The 20,515-nt window shown below is 48.3% G+C and overlaps 2 protein-coding genes across 12 annotated transcripts in view; one reads left to right on the top strand and one right to left on the bottom strand.

Moving 5' to 3' along the window:
- LOC110283822 (ATP-binding cassette sub-family A member 17) overlaps positions 1 to 4,156 on the bottom strand; it is a 108,831-nt gene extending 104,675 nt beyond the window's left edge. For all 4 annotated transcript variants that reach the window (XM_021149347.2, XM_021149346.2, XM_021149349.2 and 1 more), the window contains exon 1: positions 4,042 to 4,156. The gene's annotated coding sequence lies outside the window, so the exon portion shown is untranslated. The remainder of the gene's footprint in view (positions 1 to 4,041) is intronic.
- An 862-nt stretch (positions 4,157 to 5,018) lies between these two features.
- Positions 5,019 to 20,515, top strand: part of Abca3 (ATP binding cassette subfamily A member 3) — a 58,822-nt gene continuing 43,325 nt past the window's right edge. Inside the window, exons 1-9 of one of the 8 annotated variants that reach the window (XM_085832968.1) lie at positions 5,019 to 5,312; positions 11,340 to 11,412; positions 12,203 to 13,002; positions 14,292 to 14,493; positions 16,009 to 16,145; positions 17,599 to 17,708; positions 17,815 to 18,079; positions 19,204 to 19,331; positions 19,876 to 20,041. In XM_085832968.1, the coding sequence (XP_085689094.1) occupies positions 17,655 to 17,708; positions 17,815 to 18,079; positions 19,204 to 19,331; positions 19,876 to 20,041 (613 nt within the window). In that variant the 5' untranslated portion in view covers positions 5,019 to 5,312; positions 11,340 to 11,412; positions 12,203 to 13,002; ... (1 more) ...; positions 16,009 to 16,145; positions 17,599 to 17,654. Of the gene's footprint in view, positions 5,313 to 9,215; positions 9,398 to 11,339; positions 11,413 to 12,202; positions 13,003 to 14,272; positions 14,494 to 16,008; positions 16,146 to 17,598; positions 17,709 to 17,814; positions 18,080 to 19,203; positions 19,332 to 19,875; positions 20,042 to 20,515 lie in introns of those variants that run through there. The other 7 variants (XM_021186035.3, XM_029471085.2, XM_085832966.1 and 4 more) reach the window with 7 other exon arrangements.

Here is a 20,515-nt window from a genome sequence, read left to right as displayed (position 1 = left end):
AATGCAGTGCGTGCATTAGAAATTGCAGGACCCATTAGACCTACCAGCTCTGTGTGCACCATCTTATTAGAGTTAAAAAAATTGATTTGGAAAAGAACACATAAATTCTTTATTCAACATATTCGAGCTCACTCTACCTTGCCAGGCCCTATGGCAGAAAGAAATGCCTTAGTGGACGCTAGCACTCGCATGGAATTTATTTTTCATGCCACCCCACTGGAGCTTGCAAAAGATTTTCATCGATTGTATCATGTTCCGCTGTCACACTTCAGCAGAAATTTGATATCTCTCGAGCCTCAGCACGAGATGTGGTGTTACAATGCCCACAATTTCACCACCTTCCTCATGTTGGTATTAACCCTCGTGGATTGCTTCCTTTAAAACTGTGGCAAATGAAGGAGCTAAAGGGATCTGCAACCCTATAGGTGGAACAACATTATGAACTAACCAGTACCCTGGAGCTCTTGACTCTAGCTGCATATGTATCAAAAGATGGCCTAGTCGGCCATCACTGGAAAGAGAGGCCCATTGGACACACAAACTTTATATGCCCCAGTACAGGGGAACGCCAGGGCCAAACAAATGGGAATGGATGGGTAGGGAAGTGTGTGGGGGGGAGGGTATGGGGGAATTTTGGGATAGCATTGGAAATGTAATTGAGGAAAATATGTAATAAAAAATATATATATAAATAAAAACCTGTGGCAAATGGATTTTACTCATGTCTCAGCATTTGGAAGATTAAAATATGTTCATGTTTCAATTGACACCTGTTCAGGTGTCATTTTTGCCTCCCCCATGTCCGGTGAGAAATCCCGCAACGTGGTTGGCCATTGCCTAGAAGCCTGGGCAGCTTGGGGAAGGCCAGATAGTTTAAAAACTGATAATGGCCCCGCATATACATCAAAATCATTCCAAACCTTTTGCAAAATAATGCAGTTAGTCACTCTACTGGCCTTCCCTACAATCCACAGGGCCAAGGCATTGTGGAAAGAGCACATCGAACCTTAAAAGGACTCTTACAAAAACAAAAAGGGGGAATCGCCGATAGCCGGCCACCCAAAAAACAATTATCTTTAGCCCTCTTTACTTTAAATTTTTTAATTCTGGACGAACATGGTCGTTCAGCTGCAGATAGGCATGCCATGACCTCGCCTATCCTTAAACAGGATGTCAAATGGAAAGATGTCCTAACTGGAAAATGGTATGGCCCAGATCCCGTTATTTCGAGATCCAGGGGAGCTGTTTGTGTTTTTCCACAAGGTCAAGAACACCCCATTTGGGTACCAGAGAAGCTGACGTGAAAATTGCTCCCCCCGACAGAGATATAGATTGTAATAGTTCCGGAAGGACATGTTTTTTAGCAGAGTGTTGGCAGGGTATACTGCTGTGGTTGTGAAACTTCCCACCTTTGTGCCTATAGTAGATTTTGAAATGTTTGCCACCTATGCCCATTGGTGCCCCTTGTATAAAGTTGTACAAGCTAATTTCTCTCAGTCTCTTGAACAGATTCGCCTCTTATCTGAGTAGGAAATTAGTTGGCTAAAGCAGAGCAGTTGTCCAGAAAGCTGCTCCTCCAGATTGCCAAACTCAACAGCACTCGACTGGAAGTCATCATGGGGGACTTCACCTCCTGGATCGCCAATGCCTTCTCATTTTTTAAGGCATGGGCAGGAATGTTGGCCCAGGGGGCAGTGGTCCTCCTGGGTTGTGTCTTTTGTATCTGACTATTGTGTCGATTCAAACGAGAGCATGCTCAGTATAAGGCAGTGGTGTACCAAGCATTGATGGCGCATCTCCCAATGTTTGGCTGGCCTCTTTAAAAATTAAGAGTTCGCCCTAGGTCATCTGGCAGTTGTAGTCACACGGATCCATGGTATCCAGTGACAGGCAACTTTCTTTATGCACAGACCAACCTAAGACATGGGGCCTGGAGGCGATAGGGTAACCCTAGGACGGGTAAGGCTGTGACATGAAAGGATCGACCTAAGACAGGAGCCATGGCCGATGGACAGACTTGCCCAGACCTAGTCCAGCATCATATTATTAAACAAAAAAGGGGCGATGTAGGCAGCCGGGCGCCTAAAAGATGGCGCCAGCCTCCGGTACACCGTCGCAGTAAACAACGCCACTGCGCAGGCGCTAGCCCGAATCTGGCACCAACCCCTCCCGAGCGGGTGCATACAAATCAAAGTGCCAGCAGACTGACCAATCCCAGGAGGACACATAGCTCTCCCCAGTGCTGGGGTGTATATAAGGAGTCCTCCCGGGGTTTCCAGGGTTCCCGTAGCAGCGAGGTGTTCCTGAAATAAAAAAGGCTGTTGAGAAGAATCCGACCATGTTGCATTTTTTCTTGCTGGACGAGGTGAGTGCAACACCCTGGGGTTTCATCAGCTCATGCAGATTGTACCACAATGGTAAGAAAACATACAGAACTTGTATCCTAAGGCAGGATGCCAAAAGTGTGGCTGTGAACTTGAGTACCACAAGAACTATACAAAGAGAATCTCTTGTGTGCTGTGTGAACGTATTCCTGTCTGTAAAATAATGCTGTTTAGCCAATGGGCTCAGACAGGATTATCTGGCAGAGAGAGAGAGAGAGAGAGAGAGAGAGAGAGAGATTGAGAGAGAGAGAGAGAGAGATGCAAATGTCACATGTCAAATTTACATCTATAGACAAATCTATATATTTACATAAACAGGTACAAAATTATAGAGAGAGTATTTACTGAACAAATGGCATGAGAAGAGAATAGCAGTTATTTTAAAAAGTGGCCTTTTGTTTTAAAATTTGAACAAGAATATATTTATATAATACTTGCTAAATTTTAAATTTGGGAATATACTAATCATCTATATGAAACACCTCTAAAGCTTCTAGATGATTAAAAGCTATGCAAATTACACTTGAAACAAGATAGAGATTCACACAAAGACCACTATGACAGTGCTGCTACAGTTTCTGTGCTACCTGGATATTTAATAGAACAAGCCTACATAACTCACTGACATAGTCAATGACATACACACATTCCCGTGCGATTGTGTTTAGATTAGTTTCAAATAACAGTATCTTCAGTTCTAACAATACACTGTTGAGGACTCTGAATTTGGTGTTAGATGGGTGTTTCAATACTTCCTTTTCCAGTTTCACCAGTACTCCTCAATACACAATAAAATGAGAACTTGACACCAGACACCTACTTTGTGAGATTCTGAGGAACACTCATCAGGAATGCTCTCCACCTCCCCTTTGCCTAAGGGAATTCTAAGTCACCCAGCTCTGTTCCTAGATTTAGTTCTACAGAACTAGGCTTAGGTTTGGAAAGGACTAAAGAATTGCAAGCATGGGTCCATTTAAGTTGGAAATGGCAAGTGCTGTTTTGAAAGAAAAGCGATTGAGTTTAACGTCCAGTTCCAGTCAGCCAGATTCATACACCTCCTATCATGAAATAGAGAATGGGAGAGACATTTGGGGTTGGAAGGATGATGGAGAGAAAGTCTTTGGGGACAAAGTCTTTTGGAGATGTTTACAGCACACCAATAATCCAAATCCCCACCTTGCTTTAATTGCCCCCCCCCGTTCCCCACAACACACCACTACATGCTTGTTACAACAGGCATATGCTGCCATTTAAGTGCCAGACATGATGATAATCACTTAAGCATGCACTTTTCTCATTTCACTTTGGAAAAAAAGTGGTGGTTGGGAGGGAACAGCAACCTTTGAATAGGCTATTACTACCATTTCAATTTTAGGAATGAGAATTTAAGATTCTGGAAAGTGCAATGACTTGAATACACTAGTGAAGGACTCAAGACCTGAAGCCAGGTCTTTGAGACTCCCTTATTCGGCAAACTTGACTAGAGCATTTCTGGACAAGGTGTTCTAGGACCCCAGGGAATTGACCATGTGCCAGGCAAGGGCTCTTTTCTTAGGGAGCCCATCTTCTGGTTAGCCATACAGGACCCTAGAGAGCTCGAGAGGTTATGACCACAGTGTAACTGGCATTGATTCGGAAGTCAGGATCCCAGGGTTACCTTAGGGCTAGGCAGGTCTGGTCCGCGGGGAGGGCTGCGCCTCACTCACCGCAGGCACCTAGTCCGTGGCCACGGGCACTGAAGGATCCGCTGGATCGCCCGCGACGACTGTTGGCCCCGCGACACTGCCACGCGCACGCTCAACCCCACCCGCTTCTCCCGGGCGGCCGCGCGGCTGCACAGGCTGCAGCAACCTGTGATTCCAATGCCATTCCCTCCTGCCTGGGCCGAGGGCACACAGATGTTCGCATCCTACAGTCTGAAGGAACCACAACCCCCTCCCACCTCTATGCTTGTCTACTGCCTGAAGAAATCCTAGTGCCCCAATCTCCTGTCCGAGGGAACTCTACCGCCCAAGAGACCCCGACGCCCCTGCCTTCTGCCTGAGGAGACCCAGATCCCTGAGAACCCCTGACTGTATTCTCCTAGTGGTGCTGCTGGGCTGGACTGTGACTTTCCCATTCCTAGCGGCGGGCTGTCGCCTCTGAAAGGTTCCTAGACCTAACCTCACTAGGGCTTGGGTTCCTCCTGCTGAGGCGAGAGCAGCAAGTAGCACTTTCTCTTGGTGACAGGAGTGAGATGGGGAGAGAGCGCTGAGGAGAAAGAGGAACTTGAATCCTGCTGCGAAAGTGAGTGAGATTCTTGATGTTACAGCCTCAACTGCTTTGAAACACATTTGTCCAGAGATGAGCTTCAGGCCAGCGACCCCGGGGCTCAGAACCCCAAACTAACGCCTACTGCTTGCTGGACGCGACCAGTGGCGTGCTGCACGATCAGTGGCGGATGCGGAGAAAACCCGCAGGGACAACCCATCACGCACGCTCACCCCACCCTACACGCGCTTGCCCACTGGAGGTGCGACCTGCGTGGAGTACTGCGCAGACGCACGATCCGGAATGTTGAACTGGGAGGGGTGCACGCGCTACGCAGAGCGCCCTCTGTCGGAGCTGGGCAACATGTGCCAGGCACTGCGCAGACGCTGAATCCAGAGCCTAGGCGAGGCTGAGCCGGCCGGGGGCAACCCCGGGGCACCTGCAGGGGCGGCCCAGTGCGCACGCGCGCTCCGACGCGCGCCCCCCTCCAGGAGCCGGAGCTTCCTGGTGCGTTCTTCCACCCGCGCCTGTCGCAGGCGCATCCTCTCTGCCCCGCCGCCTCAGTAGTCAGCTTCGGCCGCAACCGCCCCAGCAAGGCTGGAGCAGGACCGGGAATCTAAGGGAGGGAACCTGACGAGAGAGCTGCGCAGACCGCCGCCAGCCTGGCGCTGAGGGTCGGTGAGTGTCACTAGGACTTGTCACTCGCGCGCTAGCTCGGGGCTCTGAGATTTCCCGTCCTTGCCCGGGTCTCCACTCTGCCAGCGGGCAGCGCCCCAACCTGGGGCCTCCCGAGTCCCTGCCTACCGCCGGGACCTGCCAGCTCGCGGACTGACCCTTCGTATTGCTGCAGGTGTAGATGTCTTGGCGTCCTCATGCTGGGTGTGTCCCCGCTACAGCGGGGTCGCTGGGCTCGCAGGAACCCGCACAGACCGCTGGGTCGTTACGGGGTCTATTGTGCGGGCCTGGCAGGTGGACAGACAGCCGCCGCCCTCAGGCGCTTTGCGGGCTGCGACACAGCAGGCCGGCGGAATGCTCCAGGCTCAACCGGCCAGTGCTGGTCCTGGATGGAATTCCTCCCAGTTCTTCAAGCTTCAGCATCTTCGTTTTCACGAACTTTAACGTAGGGTTCAAGGGGTGCTTTGATAGGGGTTGAAGTTGGCGAAGCCCTCAGTGTGCAAGACAGAACTCGGAAGGGGGAACCACAGCAACTACAGCAACTGTGCCCTGGTCAAGTGTCTCGGTGTTGGGTGTTGGTGCTCAGAACGACCGGCCCCGAACTTCGACTAGTTCCTGGGGGTCAGGGCTCCAGCCTGGGTACCAGGTTCCTGGTACTGCATGCTTGAGCTTTCCCTGTGTGTGGCCCATTTGGGCTTTGTCTTAAAGGGTATTTCTGTCTGTCCCTTTGCCTCCAGGCCTGAACAGTTCTTGTATCATAAAAAGGGACTTGGTGTTTGTAACGTGAGGAGCACTCAGGAAATGCTCTCCCAATGAGTGACTGGGGCTTTGTAGTAACAATGTGGAGACCCAGGAAAGGCTTAAGGAATTGAATTCTGCCCCTGTCTCCTAAGCAGCCTTATTTCATTCAGAGAGTTTTGGTGTTGCCATTTGTAAGCTTGAAAAGACTGAAACCATTTTAGAAAGCTTGCCTCGTGGGAAGTAAGAGAAGGGGTGGGGAGAGGGAAAGTTGATTTAAAAAAAAAAATGAGTGCCATGGGAATCCCCCTCACCCACATTGGTTTGAATTGAGCCCTTGCAAACAGATAATATCTTCCTCTAGGGCAGGTGGCATTCCACCATTCTGACAGAACAGCCTTTTGGAGCATGACCAGGTAGCTGGAGTTCTTTTTAACAAGCCACTAACTTTCCCTGTTACAGGCTGTCACATAGAAACTATTTTGACTTGGTCTTAACTGGGAAGGCCTTAGTTTGGCCTTTGTGGACTTTATGGTTTCTCCTTCAGCCCTGCTTCTGGCAATTGGCAGAAGGTTCCTTTGATACACTGTCTGCCTAGAGCCACGTTCTAGAACTCTCAGGTATGTTCATCAGCCTTCTAATGCGCAAGGCTCCAGGCATGATTCTGAGTCACCAGATGATCCCTGCCCGTAGAGATCTTCAGATGGCACTAATTTACTCACAAGAAAGTGGCTTCAAACAGAAGCAGACCTGGCCAAATGGGTCAGGAGTTAAGGTGTCTAACAATCAAACCCTACAGGTTGAGTTAGATCCCAGTGTCTCACAAGATAACAGAGGACCAACTGCAGCAAGTCGTCCTTGACCTCCACACAGACACCATGGCATATGCATGCCCACCACCACAGCACAGAGAAATAAGTGCTGTGATTGGTTTTTATTAAAGAATGGGCTAAGTGGTACAGGACACATCCAAAATAGGTGCCACCCGTGTCTAAAGGAGTAGGAGAGCTGAACTGAGAATGAGAGATAGAATTGTTCCAGAGAAATGTTCCTGTGCCCAGTCAGAGCCTACAGTCTTCATGGGTAGGCCTCAGACTGAAGTTTCTATCTGAAAACACCTCTAGCAGGTTCTGCTTTGCAGTTAAGATGAAGAACTTCTGCTTATCAGAGGCAGCATTCACAGGGCCTGGCTCTGAAGTGGGCTAGGAAATGATGGGGTCTCATCAGTTAGAGCAGTATGTTGGATGATACTCTCAGCAGACTGAAGTGCTGAAGGCCCATTCTGTGTGTGGAGTGAAAGGCCTGTGGCCCATCCCTGCATCAGTGCCATTCCCTGGGAATAGCACCAGGCCTGGCGTCAACAGGCCAGTGGTCACCTTTGCAGAAGCTGTAATGAGCTCCTTGCTGCTGCACTTGTTACTGAACATCCATGGTTACCTCTCTGGGGACGCCTGTTGCTTCATGACCTCACTCCCCATGCCTAGGAGGGCAGAAAAGATGGCTATCCAGGGAATGGGACCGAGGCTGTAGCATGGGAATTAGGCAGGAAAGCAAGCAACAGCACGCATTTTGTAGAATTCTTTTTGTAGAGCCTGCTTTGGGACACATCTTTTGCCTGAAATACACCTTGGTGATTCTTACCAAGAGCTTCCAATTCTAAGGGAGACCCACTGTTTTCAGCTCTGGATAAAGCAGGGAACGATGAGTTCCAGAAACTGCACTTCTCTACCTGGGCCTGCAGAACGGATCACCCAGTTTTAGACTCAGGCTCTAGATCAGAAGCTGTGGTTTGCAGGCTGTACTCACCCAACCCACATAAAGGCCACTGTGTAAACAGGTCATCCCGGTGCTTCCTCTTGTGTGCTGCTGTGTAGAAAAGAGTTTGAGAGTGTCCGTGTGTGAGTGTGTGTGTCCATGTGTGTCCGTGTGTGTCATCTGATAATGAATCCTGACAAATGAATCTAGAAATATAGATGAATATGGACCTTTTTAAAAGACATGAGGTGAGGCCCTGTGATAGTGACACAGGCCTTTAATCCCAGCACTCGGGAGGCAGAGGCAGGCGGATTTCTGAGTTCCAGGCCAGCCTGGTCTACAGAGTGAGTTCCAGGTCAGCTAGGGCTACATAGAGAAACCCTGTCTCAAACAAACAAGAGAGATAAGAGGCAAAGTTAACATGATTAAAATCTTCCAACATTATTTTTTTCTTTTTTTTAATATTTTTATTAGGTATTTTCCTCATTTACATTTCCAATGCTATCCTAAAAGTCCCCCATACCCTCCCCGCCACTCCCCTACCCACCCACTCCCACTTTTTGGCCCTGGCATTCCCCTGTACTGGGGCATATAAAGTTTGCAAGTCCAATGGGCCTCTCTTTCCAGTGATGGCCGACTAGGCTATCTTTTGATACATATGCAGCTAGAGTCAAGAGCTCCGGGGTACTGGTTAGTTCATAATGTTGTTCCACCTATAGGGTTGCAGATCCCTTTAGCTCCTTGGGTACTTTCTCTAGCTTCTCCATTGGGGGCCCTGTGATCCATCCAATAGCTGACTGTGAGCATCCACTTCTGTGTTTGCTAGGCCCATTATTAATAAGACAAACAATTATAGTATAAATATAGTATAAACAAGCCCTGTACATTGAAAGCCGTGAGGTCAGGCTCATCGCTGTAGTGACGCCTGAGTCCTAGCATTTGAAACCTGGTTCTAGGTCTGTCTGTTTCAGAAACCAACTGCTGTTGAGTGTACAAATAAACAGGACACACCTGCGAGGGCACAGACCTGCGCTTGGGTCTGAGCTCATTTACCTGCCATGCAAATGCTCTGGGTGGATGCAGGCTGGGAAAACGGAAAAGCACAAATTCTGGCCTTGAATGGTTTTTGGCCTAGATCTGCAGATGTGACACTCAGATAGCATCCGTGGTAGCAGAATATAATTATTAACAATCTTATGCTTACCAGCTTTGAACATTGATTAACTTCACATGCCAACTGAAGCTTCCCCTCTCTCTTCTCCCAGTCCCTTCCTCCCCACCCCTGCCAGCTGCCCCTCCTCCCTTTCCCTTCGGAACCAGGGAAGCCGTCCTTGGATATCAATCAGTCTTGGAATACTAAGTTGCAGTAAGACTAGGTGTGTCTCCTCCTACTGCGGCTAGACAAGGCTGCCCAGTTAGGGGAAAGGGATCTAAAGGCAGGCAGCAGAGTCAGAGCCCTTACCTCCGCTGTTAGAGGGTCCCACACGAAGACCAGACTACACAGCTGTAATGTAATGTATGTGCAGAGGGCCTACGTCAGGCCCACGCAGCCTCTCCGGTGGGCAGTTAATCTCTGTGAGCCCCTATTGACCCAGGTTAGTTGATTCTGTGGGACTTGTGATGCTGCTTATCAGCTTTTTGTTGCTGTTGTAAATACTTGAGGCAGTTTTTATCTAAAAGGCGTATTTTGGCTCGTAGTCTTACAGGTCTCAGCCCATGGCCAGTTGGCCCGTAGCTTTGACGCTTAGTAAGGTAGCACACAGTGGTGAGGGACCTGGAGCCGATGAAAGCTGCAGACACCATGGTTGGATCCCTAGAGTTCTCAAAGGGGTTACAGCAGTGTGAGACCTCCTATCAGGCCCTCACCTATTAACATTTCTACCAATAGTACCAAGCTAGGGACTCTGCCTTTAACATATGAGTCTTTATAGGACACTTGAGACACTGACCACAGCTCATCAATGTTCAGACATTCTCACTAGTATGCTGGGTTTCGCATGGGTTCTTTGAAAGTTCTAATTCTCATGCCTTGTTACCTTTCCCTTCCTGAGTATGGGGGTTTGGTGAGGGAGAGATTTTTTTCAAGGAGGATGTGTCCATAGATTTGTATTTGTGTGTGTGGTTGGGGTGTGTGTCTTTGTTTGTGTTTGTATGTGTGGTGTTTGTGTGTCTGTGTGTGTAGTATGTGTGTGTGTGGTGCAGAGGTGTATGTGTATAGTATGTGGGTAGGGGTGGAGGGTGGTGGTTGGGGGGTGTGTGTGACGTGTGTAGTATAGTTCGTGTATGGTACGGGGGTGTGGTTGGTGTGTGTGTGTAGTGTGTGTCTGTGTGTATATGTGTAGTATGTGTATGTTTGTAGTGTGTGTAGTGTGTTTGTGGAGTGTGTGGGGTGTATGTGGGGTGTGTGGGGTGTGTGTGGGGTGTTTGTGTGTGTGTGTGTGTGTGTGTGTGTGTAGGCCAGAGGTCATCGGTGGTGTTTTCTTCTATTGCTTGCTACCTCATTTTTTGAGACAGGACCGTGACTGGACCTGCACCTCACTAGTCTAGCTGTCTTTATGCCCCCATCCTCCATTGGTTTCCACTCCAGCACTGGGTTATGGACACCTATTCTCGTGTACAGCTTTTTGCATGGGTGCGTGGGTTCCAAACTGGGGTCCTTCTATTTATGTAGCAGGCAGTTTACCCAGTGACATCTCCTCAGCCTGAATATGTTTATACCTTTTTTAAAGATTTGTTTTTATTTTACTTGTATGAATATTTGTCTATGTATATACATGTGCATCATGTGTACCCGTGGTAGCCAGAACCTGCATCAGCCCACCTAGAACCAGAGTTACAGAACAGTAACTGTTCCAGCTGCCACGTGGATGCTGGGAACCTAACCTGGTCCTTTGCAAAAGCAGTCAGTGCTCCTGACTGCGGAATCAGCTCTCTGGCCCCTGTTTCTTTAAAGGCTATTTCACATATTACTTTCACACAGTTATTTGTTATTTTACATTTTTTAGAGGTCTCAGGGTTTGGAAATTTCATAAAAGAAAGCCACACGCCCTCCTTTTTAAATTGGCCAGTAAGTTCCAAGCTAGCTTGTGAACTCTGTGTCCCCACTTCCCAGATACCTATGAAGTTTGTAAAGCTTTGGTCAGTCTCTTGTGACACATTTTATTACTTTTGTTTCTGCAGTGTGTATATGTGCCTGAGTGGGGAAATCGAAGGACAGTGTCTGAGAGTCAGTTCTGTCCATCTAGCACAGGTTCCTGAGGTCTGAGCGGGTCCCCCGGGGTTGGCAGCAAGCACCTTTAAATTCCGTGCTGTCTTACCTGCTCCGTCTCTTTTTAAAAACCACATCCATGACACTTTTTAAAAAGGTATCTTGAATATGGAAATGTTACACCTGGGATGCTTAAGTAAACTCCCAAGACCTGCCTGGCCACCACCTGTGCCACAGGCCCTTCCTTAGGATGCCACAGCCATTGCCTCACGACCGGGAAACCCAGAGTGCATCCATGTATTAAATACAGCTTTTTTTCTTATTTTTAGAGAATACAAGAAAATTGCTCACTGTCCCTCCACTGTGATGTACTGTCTTGTTCATTCTGCTTGGAAACAACTGGTAAGGTTCACAGATGAGGGCCAGACCCTAAAAATGTACCTTTTAGCCTCCCTTTTATTTGATTATATGTGCATCTGCACATATAATCATCTTGGTTGATATAGTTCATCCACAGATTCCATTGCATTTGACATTTTCCAATGTTTAAATCGCCTCAGAAAAAAAAGATCATGAACAAAGTCAGAAGTAGCAGAAAACCACATATGCTTCAGCGGCTAGAATTGTACCCTATAACTCTTTCCTGGGGCCTTATATCTGCTCAGCACAGTGGTACATGATTTAATGCTACACTTCAGAGGTAGAGGCGTATGGATCTAGCCTGGCTCTGGAGGCTATTCTGGTGTACATAGCAAGTTCTAGGACAGCCAAGTTACATACTAGGCAGACCCTATAAGTAGCAGCAGCAGCAGCAGCCGCCGCCACCTCAGTCTGCTTTCATCTCTGTCTCATTGTTCGCTACTGTCAGGTACATGTCCATGTTCAGGGTAACGGAATGTTTCTCACAAATGTCCCTTCATTTTTCCATGATCCTCCTGTGACCCCTCAGTGATAAAGCAACTTGAGCACCGTGGTCAGCCAGCCCTCTGTCTGTCTTACTTTCTGTCCTGTATACATACAGCTAATTCCTGTCTACTCCAGGATTTTATTTGGAAGCATTAGGCCATGTGGCCTTGTTGGAGAGGATGTGACCTTGTTGGAGGAAGTGTGTCACTGGGGGTGGGCTTTGATGGTTAAGAAGCTCAAGCCAGGCCCAGTGGCTTACTCTCTCTTCTGCTGCCTGTTGATCCAGATGTAGGACTCTTGGCTCCTTCTCCAGCACCATATCTGCCTGTATGTCACCATGCTTCCTCCATGATGATAATGGACTAAACTTAGGCCTGTAAGCTGGCCGCAGTTAAATACTTTCCTTTGTAAGAGTTACTATGGCCATGGTGTCTCTTCAAAGCAATGGAAACCTTGACTAAACTGTCTTGACCTAATATCCAACAATTATAAGAGAGACAAGTATTTACAGACTGTAAACTCCTTGGATTAAGAGCATTATTGTATCCATTGGTAAATCCTTACGTAGCGTGTTGTACCCATCACAGCGAACATTTGGCAAATGTTCATTGAAAGAATAATGTTTTGGTTTTGTATTCTAAAAAGCCACAGATTCTGTCAGCAAATATTAACTAAGTACATTCAGTGCACATTCAGTGGGTGCACACAGACCTTTGGTCCTGGCTTGCTGCTGGGAATTCTCCAGACTGATAATCAGATGTTTTCCTAAGAGCATCTTAAGTAGGGCAAAGTAGCTCCTCATGCTGAAGGAAGGGCACCGAGAATGGCCACCGATGTGAAACACTGTGGCTGTCAGTCTCTTTGCACAACCTCACGGCCTACTCATGGCCTTATTAAGGTCCCTGTCCTCTCATCGCTGTGACTTTGTGAAGGGAAGTGCACCAGTGCTGGGCACAAACCCAGGGCCGGGCACCAGCTCCCTGTCACTGGTTTTTTAGCCCCTCAGTACCCTCAACACCAAGCTTACAAACCTTTATGTGGCACCAAGAAATCAGATGACAGAGCTCAGGGAAGCTGCCATGGTGGGTAAGTGGTAGAGTTCTTGCCTGGTGTGCATGGGGCCCTGGTTTCAATCCGGGCACTGACTGGGGTTCTTCCAGCTCGCTGTGAGCAGATGCACCACAGTGCTCATGGGCTGGCACAACCATCTTGACAGGACTCCTACAACCTGCCAACAGGGTTTTCAGAAATCAGCCCTTGCCTTATACCCATTTGATTGCCCACTTCGAATACAAACATTGAAATACTCATTGCCTTGTGCAATATTTGATATTTTAACCAAGAACAAGCAAGGCTTTGGGAGCAGGGCGGGGGGGGGGGGGACTGCCTTCTCCTTTTGATTGTTTCCTCAGGAGTTAGCTGAGCCCTCTTCAGTTGGACATTCTCAGAGGATTCTTGTAAGGGGTGGGGAGCTAAAGTGACCCAGTGAGTCTTGCTGCTTACCTTAGAGTATCTGGCTCTTGTCCCCTCCCCGAGGCCAGCCTCAGGTCCCAGCCACTGCCACTTCTGAGGACTCTCTGTTAAGGAGCTTTAACTTCCTTCCCTTGCATACATTGACTTTCGTAACCAGGAAGTGCTCCAGATTTTGTAATTCTAGGATCTCCTTTAGATGCCTTTGCTCAAACAGAACATGCGCAAGTGCAAATATGCCTTCACTGAGATTTCAGATAAGGCTTAGCGAGGACAAAGCCGTAAGCAGGGTGTTGGGGGGCAATGGGAGCAAATTAAAGCAGTAAAGAGGAGGTGGGACTGACTTTAAGGTCACACTCCAGAAGCGACACAGAAAAACGTTAGGAGGATGTTCACTGAGTCTAGAATATGGAAGATACGTATTTTTTACTTTATCTATAAATGTATAATGTATCTATAATATATGTCCTATATATAAAAGATAGAGGCTTAGACAGGCTGAGGTTCAAGCATTGACACTGCTTACTTTGCAGTTTGCTCTTGGTCAGTATTTTCCTTTGTTCTCCATCTGTCAAGGATGATAATACTCGGAGCCAGAGCCAGATCAGTAGCCATGAGCATACAATGCCAGGCACCACTGTTTCTATGAACCCTGTAGCTCTGCACCTCTCCGGTGTCAGAGCTGTTCTGTTTTAGTGGTATTCTTTACTGAGTGTCGCTGGGGGCCTTGAACCAGGCTCTTGTGAATGTTAGGCAAGTGCCCTACCGCTGATCTATACTCCCTGGTCCCTAAGAAACAAAGTCGGAACTCATGGTTTCCACAGGCTCTCTTGGTTTCTAACTTGGAAAAAGGTGTTTAATGGTTATTTTTCAAATTATGCTGAAGCACCCTTCATCTACCAAAGGTGCCAGCACATCATGCCCATGAGCCCCAGGTCCCTCCAGATGTCCCTGGAGATCTCAGCGTTCCTGCTCCCTAGGGCTGTTGCTTCTGTCCAGGGGACCACTGGCTCCACCCCAGGGTCATCTGTGTAGAACTGCCACCGCCAGGCCACTTCACCCGCAGCCTTGCAGTGACACCTTCAGCCAACCTTTCCTGGAACTCAGGTCAGTTTCTGGTGCTGCTTCTGCAGTCTGCCTAGTGGGCGGTGAACTGGGCGTCCTTTGCCACTCTGGGCTTGAAAGGAGTGGGAATAAGCAAGAGAGTGTTTATATTCTGCGACGATAACCAAAAAAGGGAACTGTCTATGTCGTTAACCAGGATATTTTTCTTTCCTTTTGAGACAGGGTTTCGTGTAGCTCAGGTTGGCCTTGAACTGTGTTGTGGAGGAGGATGACCTTGAACTCTCCTTCGTCCTGCCTGCTAGGTGCTAAGAGCCCGGGCATTTGCCACCGTGCCCGGTGTGTACAGTATATTCAGTTGAGCCCAGAGTGTCCTGCTTCCCATTCTGCCAACTGAGCTATACCTGACCCTGAAAGCCTTTCTTTCGAACTGTGACCTTTTTATATCCCTTTCTGGTGGAGGGAGAAAGTTCAGCTCAGTCAAGTGAGCCACCGGCCTGGGTTGGCGTTAACTGGAGCCTCCTGATCTCTTGTAGCTGCACTGTTTATGGAAACCTTTCATAAACACAGATCTGCAGTAATGATATGGCTTAGTGGGTAAAGGCACTGCAGGTGACCTGATGACCTGAGTCTGACCTCTGGAACCCACATGGATGGGAAGAACTGACCCCCTAAGTTGTCTTCTGACCCACATCTACAAACAGTACGCACATAGAATAAATAAATAACTCAGAATGTCATAACATTAAAAATTTAAAATAACCACAGGTCTTACCAAATCATTAACTCATTGCTCTTTATCAATCATCTACCGTTGTCTTTAAGACTTTATTGATAGGAGGTTTGTTGTGTGGGTTTTGGTGGTTGTGGGTCCTTGTTGTCTTTGTTGTTTTGTTTTGGTTTTTTTTTGGTTTTTCGAGACAGGGTTTCTCTGTATAGCTCTGGCTGTCCTGGAACTCACTTTGTAGACCAGGCTGGCCTCGAACTCAGAAATCCGCCTGCCTCTGCCTCCCGAGTGCTGGGATTAAAGGCGTGCGCCACCACTCCCAGCTGTCTTTGTTGTTTTTGTTGTTGTTTCCAGACAAGATCTCACTATGTAGCCCTGACTGGCCTGAAATTCATGGTGATCTACCTGCTTCTGTCTCCACCTCTCAAGTGCTGAAATTAAAGGCATACCCCACTGCTCCTGGCCAGGTGGAGTTTTTGTTTTTTGGTGGTTTTGAGACAGGGTTCAAACTGATACAGATCCACCTGCCTCTGCCTCCAAAGCGCTAGGCCTAGAGATGTGCACAGCCACTGCCTGGCTAGGGCTTAGCTCTTCACCCAATGTGCTCTGGAGTCTCCAGCTGCTGCGTTAGAAGCAGGTTAGCTTTTGCACATTAATGAGTGACTCATGAATTATCTGTGAGCCTTCATCTGACTGAGAGCTGCTGTTTGGTTAATATTAGCCATGAACATAGAGCTGCTGAACTAAACATAAACTGTCCACGTGAGTCACCAGGCTTGTCCCCATGTGGAGAGGCTGATCTGGGAAGTGCTTTCTCTGCTTTCTGCTCTCAGGAACCCCCGGGGCTTCCTTCACCTTCTGTCTCTTCCAGTTGTCACACCTGACTTCCATTCTTTGACGAATGGGACCCTCCTGATTGGGTGTTGCCGGCTTTACCTGAGTTTATTCAGACCACCCACTTCTCCATCAGGTTAGCAGCTCAAGGTCTCTGCTTTTTATCTTTGAAATGCAGTAAAACTTGTTTCAGTATGAAAGCATACATTTTGTTTTTGCTATCATTCATGTTTGATAAACTCTTAGCAGATTTTTCCCTCTAGTTGTGTGTGCCAGAATTAACTGTTTACATTTATCTGTAAAATAGGAGAGATGCTTTTAGGACACATTTTCTCATGCCAGATGTGATGACATGTGCCTATAATTCTGTCAGGAGGCTGAGGCAGAGGCTCACTAAGAGGGCAAGAGTAGCCTGAGCTTCTTAGTGAGTTTGAGACCAGCCTGGGCTACCTGCCAAGACCCTATCTCAGTAACGGCGATGTGAAGGAGAGAGGGGCTGGCCACGTGTAGTGAAGATTTGGGTTTCAATATTTGTAATAATAATGAGAGGAAAAACTGGCTAGTAGATTCAAAAGAGGATTGATTGTTTCACTTGTACAACTGCCTGAGCCGCTGGGTTCCTGGGTCAGCAAAGCCATCGAAAGCCCCAGTCCTAGGCCTCCGCTTCTCTGTCCCTCAAGTCTTAAAAACCACCTGTAGCCAAGACACTAAGTTGAGTTGTCTTGTTTTTAGTTGGTTAATTTAGTGCATGTGTACACACATACATATCATGATACAGGTATGGAAGTCAAAGGATAATTTTTAGTTCTCTTTTACCTTCACCTGTGTCCCAGGAGTCAAACTGGTTGTCAAGTGTGGCTGCAAACACTTTTCCCTCTCTGGCCCTGAGTTTTATTGTACTGGTTTTATATTGTGTAAGAATAAAGCCAGTCGCCGGGCAGTGGTGGAACGCACCTTTAATCCCAGCACTCGGGAGGCAGAGGCAGGAGGATTTCTGAATTCGAGGCCAGCCTGGTCTACAGAGTGAGTTCCAGGACAGCCAGGGCTACACAGAGAAACCCTGTCTCAAAAACCAAAAACGAAAGAATAAAGCCAGTCAAGGCTGGGAGTTCTGTAAGCCAGACATTTTGCTATATAATGGGACTTGCATAGTAACTAAAGCACCTGAGTCGTGTGGGTCAGATACTGAATACCACGACAGCAGTGGCGAGCCACAGAGCATGGTGCTGGGTGGGCAAGGGGTCTCAGTGGGTAAAGGCATTGTTCTCCAAGCCTGAGAACCAGAGCTGGACCCTCCAAACCCATGTACTGGGAAGGAGAGAACAAACCCCACCAGGACAAGTTGTCTGTCCTCTGACCTCCACAGCTACGCCAGGGCACTTGTAAGTGCACACATGCATGCACACAAAAATAAATAAATAACATGCAATGAAGCATGCCGAGAAAAGAAACACAGCAGTTGCCCCAGAGTGCTTTCCTCTAAGGGCGTGTTCAGGTTTCAGGTCGCAGAGAGGAAGGTGAGGGAATATGGAGGAAAGGGCCTGTAGCGATTCCCCAGGTAACCATGCTCTGTTTCCATGGCACTCCAGTTGTCCATCTTTAAGTCTCGATCTCTGGTTGGTGTTGGCACTGTGCCAGCAGGAAGATGGCAGTGCTGCGGCAGCTCACCCTCCTACTCTGGAAGAACTATACCCTGAAGGTGAGTGCAGACCCAAGGAAAGGTGGCCGTCGTCCAGCCAGTCCCCAGGGAGAGCCCGAGGGTGGAGCGCTTGTGGATGTCACCCGGCCGGTCATTTCCCTTGTAGAAACGGAAGGTTCTAGTGACAGTCCTGGAGCTCTTCCTGCCCCTGCTGTTTTCTGGGATCCTGATTTGGCTTCGCCTGAAGATCCAGTCGGAGAATGTGCCCAATGCCACTGTCTACCCGGACCAGTCCATCCAGGAGCTGCCCCTGTTTTTCTCATTCCCTCCACCTGGGGGGACCTGGGAGCTCGCCTATGTCCCTTCCCACAGCGATGCTGCCAGGACCATCACGGAGACGGTGAAAAGGGAATTCATGATCAAGATGAGAGGTGAGACCAGGAGACTTAGGAGGTTCTTGGGGTTTGGCTCTGGGCGGCTTCATTGCCTTTTGCATGCAGGGGAAGCTGCACCCACACTCCGTGGCTCATCGTGTTGGCTATATGCCTTTATTTATCCCTGGGCTACCTTGTCTCAATACAAAATGAGGCTCGGGCCTGGCCTCCCATCTGTCTGGGACTGAGGGGCCCAATGAAGAAGCGTGTGGCAGTGTTGGTCATATCAGGCTCCATGGCCACACCTTGTGAGAACAGGAACAGGCAAGTAGACTCAGTCCAGGAAAGCTGTTCCTTCTGGGAGCAGAGCACAGTTTGAGTACACAGGACAAACAGCGTTCCTGGGCTGGGGCTTCAGAGGACAGCTCTGATATCACCAGCGGCCTGTGGAGGGAACCGCCCAGGCAAAGTGTGCTAGCCTTTTCTGCATCTTTGCTTTCAAGATAAAAAACTATTGTCCCTTTTCCTTCTTCCTGTTGGCATGTACTTCTTATAACTTGTTTTAACCAACAAGTGATTACAGCAATGCCCTGTATAAAAAAGGAGGCCAGGGAACAGAGGTCACTTGAGCAACTCCAAGTTTTAAAGCTTGGTGGCGCACACCTTTAATCCTAGTACTTGGGAGACAGAAGCAGGTGGATCTCTGTGATTTTGAGGCCAACCTGGTCTACATAATGAGTTCCAGGTTAGCCAGGGCTATATAGAAAGACCCTGTCTCTTAGTAATAATAATAAAGTAAAAGATGAAGCTTGCCATGGCCAGGCGTTAGAGAATCAGGGTGGGGTGAGCTGGAGAGCACTGTTGCTGCCATAGCCTGCAGCCCCTGCCCTGCTTTGTGACAGTTTCCTGTGACTTGGCCCTGCTGCGGGCCTGCTACGCCACTCTGACCCACACTGCAGCAGGAAGATTAGCTGTTGTCCATTCCTTAGCTCTGACTGAGCGGGTCTGTTCGAAGCAGCCTAAGTCTCGGCCAAGACAAAAGCCACTTATTTTTGAGGGTTTCCAAAGCTTTTGCCGATCTTGTCAGAACTCTGTCTTTTATCTGAAGTGTCCTGACATTCCCGGGCTTTTCAAGGGGCAGGGATAGTTGGGCAATGTGTGCTTTGGTGCTTTGTCCGCAGTGCACGGCTTCTCTTCTGAGAAGGACTTCGAGGACTACATTCGCTATGACAACCACTCCTCCAACGTGCTGGCAGCTGTGGTATTTGAGCACAGCTTCAACCACAGCCAGGACCCCCTGCCGCTGGCGGTGAGAGTGACCTCCCTGCACACACCCTGTCCCGAGCCTCACCGTCCCCTCACAGCCTACTACCAGCAAACAGGATGGGTTTCCTTAGCCCCACCTGATGAGAATAAAGACTAAACTGTCCCTTGCAACCAGTATGATATTCAGTCCCTACTGAGGTGTTAACCTATCAGTCCAGAGCAGTTTTAAAAAAATCTACCCAACCTTGGACAGTCACTTGAGGTCCCTTTCACTTGGGGGTTTTACAGAAAGTCTCCGGGTCTCTTTAGATAAAACCAACTAGGACAGGGAAGAAAATAGCAGCTGTTTTGGGACTTAACTATGTCTTTAAAAAATAAACACAGGAAGCTCTTTACGTTCTGGATGGTAAAACTGAGCAACTGTCTCACACGCGGTGGTAGCCTTCCATTGATCCTGCATATTTGGCATTGAGAATATGATACTGCTAGGCATGGTGGTGCAGCCCTTTAATCCCATCACTTGAGAGACAGAGGCAGATGGATCTATGTGAGTTCAGAACGATTGGTTGTCACTTCTGTTTCTACAGGTGAAATACCACCTGCGCTTCAGTTACACACGAAGAAATTACATGTGGACCCAAACGGGAAATATTTTCCTAAAAGAGACTGAAGGCTGGCATACCACTTCGCTTTTTCCACTTTTTCCAAGCCCCGGACCGAGGGAACCTTCATCACCTGATGGTGGTGAACCGGGTGAGAAACATAAGGCTAATGCTTTAGGATGGGATTTTAAACCTGGAAAGTGAACTAAGCTGAGCAGACCTGTGTCAGGAGAATTGTCACAACAGTTGCCATGTCAACCAGCTGGTTCTGGCTGACCGTGCTGGGATGTAGTTCCCCACCCTGTCCTGTTTCTTGAAAGCAAAGTATCTCTTAAGCCAGACACAGTGGTACACGCCTTAAATCTCAGTACATGGGAGGCAGAGGCAGACAGATGTCTATGCTTTAGAGATCAGCCTGTCTTATATAGTAAATTCCAGGACAGCTAAGAGATCCTATCTCAAAAAAGAAAACCTGGAACTGGAGAGAGCTCGGAGGTGAAGAGCACTGGCTCGTCCTCCAGAGGACTGGGGTGAATTCCCAGCATGCACGTGGTGTCTGAAACTGTCCACAGCTCCAGTCCAGGGGATCAGAGTCCTCTGGTCTCTGCAGACACCAAGCAAGCAC

The sequence above is a fragment of the Mus caroli genome, unplaced genomic scaffold (genome assembly GCF_978045245.1).
Source record: "Mus caroli unplaced genomic scaffold, Mus_caroli_1 scaffold_18, whole genome shotgun sequence".
NCBI lineage: Eukaryota > Metazoa > Chordata > Mammalia > Rodentia > Muridae > Mus > Mus caroli.
The sequence above is the reverse complement of the archived record's forward strand: the minus strand, read 5'-3'. Positions and strand labels throughout refer to the sequence as shown.